The sequence below is a fragment of the Hemibagrus wyckioides genome, linkage group LG10 (genome assembly GCF_019097595.1).
Source record: "Hemibagrus wyckioides isolate EC202008001 linkage group LG10, SWU_Hwy_1.0, whole genome shotgun sequence".
NCBI lineage: Eukaryota > Metazoa > Chordata > Actinopteri > Siluriformes > Bagridae > Hemibagrus > Hemibagrus wyckioides.
The window spans coordinates 24,976,237-24,989,350 of NC_080719.1; the positions used below are offsets into that span (position 1 = coordinate 24,976,237).

At 36.0% G+C, this 13,114-nt stretch overlaps 1 protein-coding gene across 2 annotated transcripts in view; it reads right to left on the reverse strand.

Annotated features, from left to right (window-relative positions):
* Window positions 1–404: 404 nt before the first annotated feature.
* Window positions 405–13,114, reverse strand: part of LOC131360937 (inactive N-acetylated-alpha-linked acidic dipeptidase-like protein 2) — a 266,958-nt gene continuing 254,248 nt past the window's right edge. For both annotated transcript variants that reach the window (XM_058401795.1, XM_058401796.1), the window contains 2 exons: window positions 11,668–11,866; window positions 405–3,681 (listed from right to left, as the gene is read on the reverse strand). In XM_058401795.1, the coding sequence (XP_058257778.1) occupies window positions 3,495–3,681; window positions 11,668–11,866 (386 nt within the window). In that variant the 3' untranslated portion in view covers window positions 405–3,494. The remainder of the gene's footprint in view (window positions 3,682–11,667; window positions 11,867–13,114) is intronic.

Sequence of the window (13,114 nt, forward strand, 5' to 3'; positions counted from 1 at the left end):
TATAAATAAATTTAAGAAGACTTACTTACTAAGGGGTTAACTCTCAGTGCCAGTCCCAAGCCTGGATAAAATGGGAGGGTTGTGTCAGGAAGGGCATTCAGTGTTAAACCTGTGCCAAAATTAAATATTTGGATCAGACGGTCCACTGTGGCGATCTCGAGCTGGAAACAGCTGAAGGACAACAACAACTAACTTGAACTTTGACATATAGACTTTAACAATGAATAAAATGCATTAATTTGGCATTTTTATTACTCTTCTTTTTGCTTCTTTTATTTAAATGTCTTAACACTGTTTCACCACACAGAAATCTGTTCATTCATTTTAATTTGCTTTTTGTCAATGCATTAATCACACAAAATTGCTGTAAAATTACAATAGTTTTTTGTATTCATGTATTTCAGGTGTGTTAAGTATTTAATGGTAAATATATTGAAACTTATATTAATTAACTATGTTAACAAAAAACACAATTAGCTCTTTCTACTGTACTACTTTATAGCAGTGTTAATTAAGAGCTGTGTGTTTTATTACTGTCGAGCTGACAGCCTTCGTGTCAGGCTTTTTATTGTTTAATTTACACTTTCATATTCCACAGGAAAAATTAAACCAAAAAACAACATACAGTGCAGTCTGTCTTAATTACATCTCTATTCTGATATATAACAGAACACCACATAAATATTGTACAGAGTAAGAAAAATCTGATTTGAGATTCCTATGATCATTTCAATAAACAACCATCAGGAACACAAACAGCAAGTACATGTAATTATTCCTTCTGTATGTACACGCTGGAGAAGAAAATGGCCAGAGGCAAAATAACAAGCTGTCAGTTTACTCCTTACTATTTTAGCGCAGATTTGATCATTTATTACTTACAGTGATAACAAATTTATCACAAACTGTTCATTATTGCATATCTGCAAACACACTTTTTTTGACCTAATGATGTCGCTAAGCAGATAGATCCAGATTGCATCATTGCCTCAAAGAAAATAAGGAGTAGTGCCTCGAGTAACACAGGTTTGTTTTGTTTTTTATTAATAAATAAATTTCAGAATTGAAAATAAGTACCAGTTATTGGCTCATACATGTCACCAGGAGAAAAAAACAACAACAACCACAAGTGTACAGAGTTGATATTTTCAAATCTAAGCATTTGATTGAAAGCACTTCAATAATGAAAAGCTCACGGCCAAACTAAATTCCCTGAAGCATTCCTAAATCATCTATTCAAAAATTCCACCATTGTAAAAAAAAAAAAAAAAAAAATGCTGACAGATGCATATTTTTAACTCTTCCTAAACACAATAGTACAAATGCTGAGAATAAAATAACAAGCTATTTAACTGTAGAAACATCAATACATGATAAAAACCCTTCTTTATTGTCGTCTTTAATGTAAATGTAATGTAAATACTTGCCCAGAAAAAATACGCTGCCCAAGAAGAGTAAATTGTATATAATCACCTGGAAGCCTGGAAAACACACAGCCATGTGAATGTACAGTGGTTCATACTTTTGCTATTTTCTTTGACTGATGTCTTTGGATATGTTGATACATACAGTGACTTGACTACAGATCATTTATTTTACTGTAAGCTGGTGAAAGTGGGGAAATCTAACATTTATGTAAATATAGAGCGACTGAAAATGGGAGTGAAGACAGTCCATGTGATCCATGCCAAAGTTCACGCACTGCTTCTCCTTCATCTCATATGATATGATGCAGATATACACTAGAGCTGAATTTTATACACAAACACCAAAACTTCCTCCAGAATGTTTCATCTTAGTGGCAAGAAAACGGCACCACTCAATGATAAATGTTATCACTATGGCAACCAGTAATAGAAAACACCTACTAACAGCTTCATAGTACAGCAACTAGCAATTTACAGCCATAAAATCGCTGCATGTGTGAACACAGCTTTATGCCATGTGCACTCAACAACCTGTACACCTTGTCATTCATGCAATTATCCAGTCAGCCAATCACGTGGTGGCACCATAATGCATGAAATCATGCAGATACAGGCCAATAACTTCAAATAATGTTGACATAAAACATCAGAATGAAGGAAAATGTGATCTCAGTGACTTTGGTTGTTGGTTATGTAAGGGCTGCAGGATTTTTACACGTAACGTGTCTAGATTTTACACAAAAGGGCAAAAATAATATCCACTGAGCAGCTAAAACATCCAGTGAGGGCTAGTGCTGGGTTTCAGAAATGGCTTGTTGATGAGAGAGGTCAGTGAAGGATAGCCAGACCGGATCGAGCTGACAGGGCGGCTACATTAACACAAATAACCAACTGTGGTGAGCTGAAATGAGTCTGAAAATGTACAACGTATCAGATTTCACTCCTGTCAGCCAAAAAACAGGAATCTGAGCCTACAGTGGGGATAGGTTCACTCAAACTAGATAACTGAAATGTTGCGTGGTCTTTTTCCAATCTTATGCTGCCCAGTTTCACTGAACCTGTCAACAATGTGGAAGAGCATACGCTGTTTTGTGAGTTGAAATCCCAAACTTCCTACACTAACACTGTCAAGATGTCCTGTTTCCCTCAGCTGCTCCAAGGGGGCATATACTTTGACACAGTGATGGACTGGGGAAAAATCACCCTGTAGGCATGCTTTAAAGTGTCTGTCTAAAAATGAAACTAATGCAGGGATCAAAATTGAAGATTTTGTTAAGTACAATTGTTTTTCTAGTTTTTCACATTTCCAGGAATCCCAGTGTGACATAAATTATACAATTTATGTATATTATACAATAAATACACAGTCATACAGTATGATGCCAATAAAAAGGTTATGTATAAAAAAATAGCCTTCTTAGATAATATTAAGTTTGTTTGTTCATTGTTTTAGAAATGGACGGTCTCACCACGGTCCAATTTTCTAGCTAGTCATATCCTTGCAGCCAAAATTTTCCTTTCAGCCGCTTAGTAAATTCTGAGATTCTGAGAGACAAACAATAAAAAGTGTCATTCTTACAAGCACACATCTTAATTAAGTCAGGAGATTGTGCATGAGAGAAAAAAATAGAAAATTTCCCAGTGGCCAGTCAGCCCTTGTTTGGAAACTATAAAAAATTAATTACTTGTGTAATAAATAGAGTTAATAAAAATATGAATTCAAATACATTTTAAAAATATTAATTCTCCTTCCCTGAGTTGAAAAATGCTTAGTCACCCTGAGGACAAAATTCTTGTATCTAATAAAAATGACTTGTATAGAAATGAAAGGTAAACCCCTTGAGAAGAGAAAATATAATGTACCATCATATTGGTGAAAGACATATCTGGACCCATGAAAAAGACTTATAAAAGAACTCTGAAACACAAGTAGCTTCAAATATCTGATTTCTCTGGAAGTGCATGTGAGGAGGAGTCTCCTCCTCGTATTCCTTTATCAAGCATTTGAACTGCTTTCATGCCTGACAAAGCCTGGTTCTGAGCTTGCACCATTTTGCTGTGATTGTTTCAAAGTGAGCTATTAGGGTCATTCTCAAAGAGCTGGAGACCGCTTTGGATGAGCTTTTCAGCTGAGCAGATGGAATTAAACACCTGGGACAAAGACCGATTCGCGCTGCTGTGTTCAGAGCCTTCTGCAGAGGACATCAAGATGGCAAAGCCTTGAGTTTTTGTATTCATTCCATATAGAATGTTCCTGCAACAGAAGAGAAGCAGTTTAGATTATGTTTTTCTTTAAATAAAACTTCATGAAAAGATTTTTTCATGGCAGGTTCACCTGCTAGTATGAGTCATTACAGTGCGATTAAGTGTGTTCTTGAAGTAATAGACTGAAAGTGAATAGAAGATATGAAATAGAAGATTATATATGTGCAGTGACTTGCTGAAGACTCTGAAAAAGTACATGTTATCATGTATAAAAAAAACCCAAATCCTTGGCATTTAAGAACAAAAATCAAGATAAACAATTAGCCTAAGAGGATCAGACAGCTCTCTGATTGTTTCTATATTTCAGATAGCACAGGTTTAATAAAAGAGACATCCACAAATGTCCGCTATGACCACCCAGAAATACTCACTCCCAGAGAAGCGCACACACTTAGAAAATCAATGCCAGTATGTCTCCTACAACCTTGACGGACTTAGCTACGATTGAAGCTTGAAGCTGAGGAACTATTATTTGAACTTTTGTAGGGCAAAAATAAGATGCTTTGGGCCTTTCTCATAACAGCTTTGGGCCGCACATTGATTTTTTGCTGGTTCGCTGGTTTAACTGGCTGCACACCTAAGCAGAACAAAATGAGACCATTCTTTATCTGTAAATAGGTTAGGCTTAGGTTAGGGTCCTTGACACACTGGACCTTATCTAAAAATCAAGCCATTAAATCTCTCCTTCAAACCCCAGGTGAGATAAAGGTGACTTACAAGCGTAGCTCGATCGAGAGAGAACAAATGTAGTGCTCATAATTATTTAGAATAAATATATTTGGATTCGCTGTCATTTTCTGTAATTGCTGTTCTTTTTTTTTAGTGATAATCCTCTATATTTAATTATTTCAGGGAATCTTTGAGACAATAATCTCAGCTCATTCTTAACAAGCAGTAGGGGGCATGTTCTCCATATGCCCCGGTTCTGTAGGGGAGGGGCACAAACAGTGGGGGGGCATCTCCCACTATGCATTTTTATAGGAGAGGTGGAAGAAGAATTCTTATTAGAATACATTTATATTCATTATTTATTACACAGGTAATTTAATTTTTTTAATAGACCTACATGTCAAAGGTTGCTAGGGTCAGAGCAAGGGATGACTGGCCATCAGGAATTTTTTTTTGCATTTCTTTTACTCTCATGCACACACTAAGACATCTAAGCTACTTAAAAGGGAAATTCTAACTGCCAAGATATGACTAGCTAGCAAAATTAATCCTGGTGAGAGCATCCATTCATATGACAACAAACATCCAACCTCAAACATGTTACACATAACCTTATATATAATGTATAATTGTATATTTAATTCATGCTATACATATACTGTATAATTTTTATCCAGCTGGTGCCCCCCTGAAATGGAAGCACCAATTCTGACTGACAAAATCTAATCTGAATGTAAAACAATAATAATAAAAAATCCCTGCAATTTCATTATCACGCAGCTAGACCTGAACATTAATGCAAATGTATAAGTGATGAAAAACCATAGCCGTGGATTGACTATGATTAACTGCTAAGAGGTGTCAATGTGTGTAAGAATGAACTAATAAACAATGAACTAACCCCACCCTGGCTCGCTCTCAAAGTTCTAGTCCATTGCAACCCTGACCAGGATAAAGCAGTTACTGAAGAAGAATGGATGGGTAGATGAATAAATAAATAAATAAAAATCCCCAGCAAACTGCTCCGCTGCCCTCCTTTTAAAATAAAGAGTTCTGTATTCAAGCAAACGGAGCAGAAGCCCTTGTGTTAATGCCACATCCAGAGTCAGGTGTGATGTGATCTTCATTCGATTTTATGAATGATGTTGTAAGAAAAGATATTACCACTAACCTTGCCTCTAGCCCTAACCATAACCTTCATACCATTTTATGTCTTTGTATAAAAGCCATGCAATTTTCCACAAAACCCAGTTGCCCACCACCTCACTGACTGTTGTAACTACAGTACAGACTTTTAACATGGCATCAGTACATGAGCTACTTAGAAGTGTGAGCTATCAATCATCCCCTTTTCATTTCAGGGAGACGGGAAAATACTCAGGATGTACAATTTTGAACACAAGTCCAGGGAGATACTGAAAAAGAAGAAGATGTAACAAGATATCTAGCTTTAAAAAGTTGTTTAAATTAGATGATAAAACTGAGATAGAAAGAAAGGATAGAGTTGAGATTGAGCAAACAGTTTCTGATGAGTCTAATCACCAATGTGACAGCAAGTAATGAAAAATCATCTACCCCTCAGCAGGGCATGGTCAAAGTTAGTGAGAAGCCATCCCCCACTCGGCAGGGTATGTCTATAGGCCGAGTAACAGAAGATGATGAAGAAGATTTGCTTCATGAGGGATTTGTTCACATGTGAAAATAAGCCCGGTGATAAGTGGGGCTGATGTTAGGAATTAGACATACTATGAATACTATATTTCTATCAAACACAGCCCAGATCTCTATCTATCTATCTATCTATCTATCTATCTATCTATCTATCTATCTATCTATCTATCTATCTATCTATCTATCTATCTATCTATCTATCTATCTCATACTTTAATGCATCATTTCAAATACCACAGCACTGTTGAATTTTCCGTTCTGACTGGTCAGAAGGCATATAGGAATTTCTTCTGTCCTACTGACTGTTTAATTTTTTTGTGGTATAAAAGGCATACTTAAGCTAACTGGCCATATAACTCTACCCTGTCATGGATTATTTTTTTTTAAACTGAGCCCCCTGTCATATTTTTTCCTTATATAGTCAACACCCAGGTTAATGGTGAACTCCATGGTACTTCGGTGGCTCCTCATTACCGAGGGATTTTGGAATAGAATGTATGTGCAGAAGCTTTCTAAGCATCTTGCTTATTAGAGCAAGCTCAAAAATCAGTGGCAAAGTCCATGCAAGGGTCACTATACAGAAAAAAGGCAGGATGTGCAGGAGGATCCATAATCATGAACAAGTAAACACACAGAATCGAAAGCAGGCACCACAAGAAATATAGAATATAGAGCCTAAACTATCATATTAAATTGATGCTGAGAATTTGTAGATATAAAGCATATATGGCTTGTCTGCAATAATACAGGGTTTAAGTGTAAAAGCTAATGAGTGGAAAATGATCCATTCATCTTCAGTAAGTACTTCATTAAGAAGCCAAAGCTTGTTCTGGGAACACTGGCCCAAAAAGTCTGGTTGATGATGGGATCCCAGTCTTTAACAATTTTACATTTTCTTTGTAAAGCACTTTTAACAGTGGATATTGTCACCAAACAGAAACATATAACTTCAGTATATAGATTCTAAATTTATCTTGTACACATATTCACACCTGGGAGACAATTTCGGAGCCAATGCACTAACCAGCATGTTATTAGGAGGTCAGAGGAAACCAAAGAACCTGGAATGACAGACACAGGAATAGCACATAAAACTCTAAGCAGATAATAACCTGAGCAGAGGATCGAACCGAGAACCCTGGAGCTGTGAAGTGGCAACACTACCCTCTGCACAAAATTTATGCTAAAGTAAAATGAATTCTAAGTAATGAAGAAACAAATTAAAGTGAAAAAATCATTAACATTTTGAATTATCTGCAGTAGTCTTGCATTTGTAAGCAAGCTTACTCTAACATTTCCTAGAGCGGTGAGTGCTGTACGTTTGACATGCTTTTATTTTGTCTTGAGTCTTGTATCCAACCCCTGTCTCATCATCGGTTTATTTCCCAAATGTGTACACCTGTTCTATGGATATCATCATACAGTGCAAAACACACTAACATATCCAAAAACACAAGGAGAATTCAGACAAATTGGAAAAGGTAGGAATTCTTCCCTCTGATTGGACGAGACATGGGTCACCCAGGATCTACAGGAAGTCCAGCAGTATCTGCAGCAGTAGAAAGTGGATTGGTGTGTGTATGAACACAGCTCTGCTCTTATAGCGCTCCTTACATCCTTTAATCTGGAATAGTTTTCTCTTCCAAACATTCCTGGTGTGTTTTTAGAGATCACAAACTAATCTTTACTCCATGATACACTATCAGTATATCCAACATCACACCATATGAATGTCCTTCCTCACAGTAGCGATGAATGAACTCCATTTTCTTATCAATATAAATATATATGTTTGTTATATTCTTTAAAAGATTTAAACTTTCACTATCTAAAAGTCACAATTTCCTACTTCCTGTATATCCTGAGTGACAGATGTCTCATCCAATCAGACGTAAGAATTCCATTCAATATCTATACTTACCTTTTCCTCTGTATTGTTTTTCCTTGTTTTTTTATTTTTTATTTTCAGTTTGTTATTGTGTTTTGCACTTCTCAGCCACCATAGTAAATAGTAGGTTTGTCTATTTATATACACCATATTTATATTATTGATGTACCTTTAATGACCTTGCCTGAGTGTGATTTGACCTGTGCGTTGTTTTATGAAGTTCATATGTTTTTTTTTTGGAATAATAATAATTGCCTAGGGTTAGGGTTAGGTTTGTATGCACCACACAAAAACAAGGGAGTAACGATGCTGAATACGTTACCTTACTGGAAATAATGTCATATTTTTCTAATATTTTTCCCAGATATAAATAGCTTATTATTATGTTTTAGACGGTCTGTGTATGGTTTGTTTGAGTCTTTTAAGTGTCTTTGAAAATAAAACGTGCACAGAGCTTTAAATGAAGAGAAGGTGCAATTTACTAAACAAGACTTTAGAAAATATCTCTGCTGCAGTTCAAAGCAGAGCATGTGTATGCATAGTTTATATAATTTACTTTCATTTTATAATGAGCTTAATTATAGTTAATAAATCATCAAGCTTATTTACAGCACTTTAGCTTTGAAAGCATTACTGACTTTGCAAATAGATATTTAATCCAAAATTCAGACTAAATGCATGTTTTTTGTTCTGATGTAATGTTTACATGACAATAATTACGTATATCTGTCCCTTTAGCCTACACTCCTCAAAATCCATGAGTGATACTACTGTCAATCAGATAGGATCTCAAGCTTGTGTCCTGCCTCTGACTGTATGTTTCAGACACCAAGTCAATTGTTAAAATGCTTAAAATCTCTACAAAACAAAAAGATCTAATAAAACTGGAGTAATTTTCCTCTTTCCAAAAAGCTCTCCCCACTGATGGAGACAACTGGTAGCGTTCCTGTGCCTGTCCTCTGTTCACCCGTTGCTAATATTATTAAAATGTCTCCACAAATCTTTGATTAGCTTCTGTCTGTCACTTCGACAATAGGAATTGCTTCCTTCAACTCATATAACCAAAACACTACACTTTTTTCCCTGTCTATAAATGTCATGAAGCAGCCGAATACCCAAACCACACAGCAAAAGAGTTGTGACTGGAGTAGATAAGAGGTCTTAAGCCAGAGGTCTCATCTGCGGTGACTTTGATACACCGGGTTCATCCAGAATTGATGCAATATTACTAAAACACAACACTCCCACATAGCTCGGGTTGCACTCGTCTTTCCATCAACTTCAAATCTGTATCTTTAAATCCCCCTGGCTCTGTGGGGAACTATCTAAAGGTGCGGCTTAGGAGCTGATAGAAAAGTCACTGCAAGGAGAGTAACGCTGTTCTATTTGTAGAAAGCTTGATGTGTGTGTACTTCTGATTGCATATTAGCATTCACATTATTCACAGCCAATTATTTGTAGTAAGTTTCCTTGCCAGTGTATTGCGTTTGTCAGTGACAGAGAAACGCATATATGCATATCATTAAACAATTTTTCTGGTGAGTAATACCACTAAGGCATTAATACCACTAAGGGTCAGGTGGCTAATATAGAGTAGATCACACTTTTCTGTTTATCTAATGAGTTTAAAAAGAGAAAATTGAACTTTTTGTATAAAATAACAAAATTCAGGATGTTTAGCTCCTTATTGACCGTAGCTTTCTAAATAAGCAATCTTCAGCACCCGTTTTGAAGTGAAAACCTTCTGGTATTCGTTTCTACATAAAAGCTTTTAAAGTGTTCGAAGGAAGATTAGCACTGTTCAGAGCCCTATGATGGATAGATACACTATCACTGAGGGTGAATGTAAAGTAAAGCACTAGGGAAGCTGCAAACACTTATCTATCTATACTATATAATAACTCTTAAGGTAGCTTCTCTAAGAGTGCATACATTTGTAACGCAGTAACTAAACATAAACATTCCCTTGAAAGTTTTATATGTGAAAGTCACTGCCACCGATTTCACAAACAGAAATTTGTTCTACGAACAGCAAAGGCAAATCAGTCAAGTGCCAAAGCGTACATATGGAAGAAAGTGAGATTATCATCATTTCTCCTTACAGCTGAGCATTTATGTACTTGACTTTTTCAGCTCTTGACATTAAACAGACAGAGACTGAGCCTAATCCTGGATTCAGTGCAAAAAAAACAAAAAAAGGTTCAGGTTCTGTAGCCAGTGCCACCTGGTAATATTTGGATATTCCAAGTGGTTCAGTTTAGCACAGTTAGTTCCAAAACAGTTCGCCATTTAACAAGTGACTCATGGTGTTTGTGTGCTGCATTAGCTTCATTAATAATTCTGCCAATGATGCGTCCTCACAAGTTAGATAAATGTGTGTGTGTGTGTGAGAGAGAGAAATAACAGCCGGCTATAAAATTATGTATATCTTTTGAACAAAATGAAAAATAAATTTTATGATAAAATATTTTCAGCTCAAAGTCTTAGTCTTTCTTTTGTGTTATAAAAATTCTCTAATAATAATATGTGTATGCCCACGCGTACACGTAGAGATGGTAAGGAGGAATGGTTTAATCTTAATGAAAAACACACATTACAATATCTCATAGTATAAGCATAGGTATATTTTTCTTCCCTTTATTTTCCACAGGAATACAAAGTTAGCTCTTAACTCTCTCTCTCTCTCTCTCTCTCTCTCTCTCTCTCTCTGTATATTAGTACATATGCATACATGATCTAAACAGTAGCTCCTCCTGTACATCAGATATTACATAAGATGTGCCTTTCCCATTAATTATACTGCAAAGTGCCTTGGGATTTTGGATCTGTTTGCTTGTATTCTTTAATAATAAAGCACTTCCTGTCACTGCCAACTGCAGTAAGCTTAAATCTGACTACATCTTCTATAATTTAAAGTATATGGTTATACCAGCTTTGTACACGGAATTCATACACATAACTATGTTTATTAAAAAAAATACAATTGAGATTGAGGTGTTTCTTACTGGCAGACTTGAGTGGGGTGAAGCCATTTGACAGAAATTCAAGTAGGCATGTCCGGGCAGCCTTGAGTAGTCAGCCCCAATAGACTACAGAGAAGTAATGTCATTATTCATTTCCTAACGAGAGCTTGAAAGATCCAATCATGCCAAAAAGAGCTGTTGTCACGTGTATTGGCCATGGATTCTATTAAAGAAGAGCTTATTTCATTTAAAGCAAAAAATAACCAAACCTTATGCTCATCTTTCATTGGATGGATGGGTGGCTGGATGGATGGGTGGGTGAATGGATGGATGGATGGATGGACAGATGGATGGATGGTTGTATTATCTGTCACATTCACAAGTTGTTCTAAAGATTGCTGCAGAATAATCTCTTATGCTCCAGAGTACTGGTTTATGAGAATGAAGGGTGGGAGTCTGGAACCACATTATAGAGTCTGCACCAAGCCACTGCTTTCCTACATGCCCATAAAATCCCATGATGGTATATTTAAACTGCATGCATGGAGCATGAATTCTCATCTAATATGCCTACATTATAAATAAAGTCTACATAACTGTTACGTCTGTTTCTTCATGTAAATATTTCATTCAGTTACTGTACACTCCAGTTGTTTAATTAATTATTGATCACAGTATCTAAAGATAAAGAGAATTCTCTCACTGATGCTTTAGATAGTATACACTGAAAAATGTCTGTGTGTGTGGGTTTGTTTAAACATTACTTCAGGCAGGATGTGCTTACCGCGAAAAGCCCTGAGGTGGGTCTGAAATGAGGAAGCTTTTCTCCAGGTCTCGCAGTACGTCATTCAGCATGCGCACATGGGAAGGGTCACGCTCCTTCGGGTCATTGGCTGGACGCATGATTTCTGACTGGAAAAAGCCGGAATTGTCTCGCAAGGATGCAGCAGCAGCCAGAAGATCGGGTCTGATTAAGGGGTCATCTGTGGAATGACACATGGAAGAGAGAGAGAGAGAGAGAGAGAGAGAGAGAGAGAGTGAATAAAAAACATTAAGGAATAAAGTGGATTAGTATTTGATTTGAGTGGATTTATTTATTTTGTTTTATAATATTCCTATGTTTTTTACATTTTATTTTTTACCAAAACTGCAGCTTTAATTTAAAGAAGAAAAAAAAAGATTTCCCTTTTTGTTGCTAAAGTAAAGTTACTGCTAGATTTAGTTGTAGCCATAGCATTAATTAACTGCATTAGAAGCTACATCAGAAGATCCTCACAAGGATATTAAGATAAATGTGTGTGTGTGTGTGTATAGTGTGTGTATATATATGTTTGTGTGTGTGTGTACGTGTGTGTGACTTCTGATCAAGGGATTTTCATGAGGAAGTTTATATTTTAATGAACAAAACCAACGACGCGAAAGCACTTCACTTTCCAGAAGAAAACTCCATTTTCTTAATATCTACAGTGACTTTTGACCTACAAACTCTTTCCAATGACCAATGTTCATACAAAGCCTTGGGTTTATCGGGCTGTTTCTCTGATTTGACCTCTGTTTGTTAGAATACTGAATCTCATTTTGCATCAGATTGTTTTGGTCATTGCCTGACCTTTTCTTTGGATTGGTTTATCCTTTTTTTTTTCTTTCAATTTTTGGACAGGCTGTGTTTAATAAAACCCTGCATGAAAAGCTTGTGCATGACACGTGACATAAGGCTGTGTTAACTGTGTAAAAGTGTTTATAATAATAATAATAATAATAATAATAATAATAATAAAATAATAATAATCCGAAGAAGAATAAAAAAATTTGGGAGAAGAAAACAGAGGTAAAACATTACATGTATTGATGCAATATTTATAATATCATAACAATATAAATTCTATCATTATGGTGGATATAGAGCCTACAATCTACAATCTTCAAATAAATAAATAAATAAATAAAATTATATTTCAGCTAAAGTGAGTGTGAGGAAATGAGTGCATCTGCAATTCAAACAGGCTTTAGTAAGGTCTGTAATTAGGGGAGGCTGCTCATCCAGCAGAACGGCCATGACCAAATCAAAATGCAACACGCTACTCTTCATTTTGCTGTTGCGCTCCAATTACACAACACTGTTGTAAATTATTACAAGCTGCAATTGTTACATAATGTTAATCCCCAGTCCATTTTAATAGCCTCATGACATGTGACCAGACATGAACCGTTGAGCCACAGTGAGCAGGCGG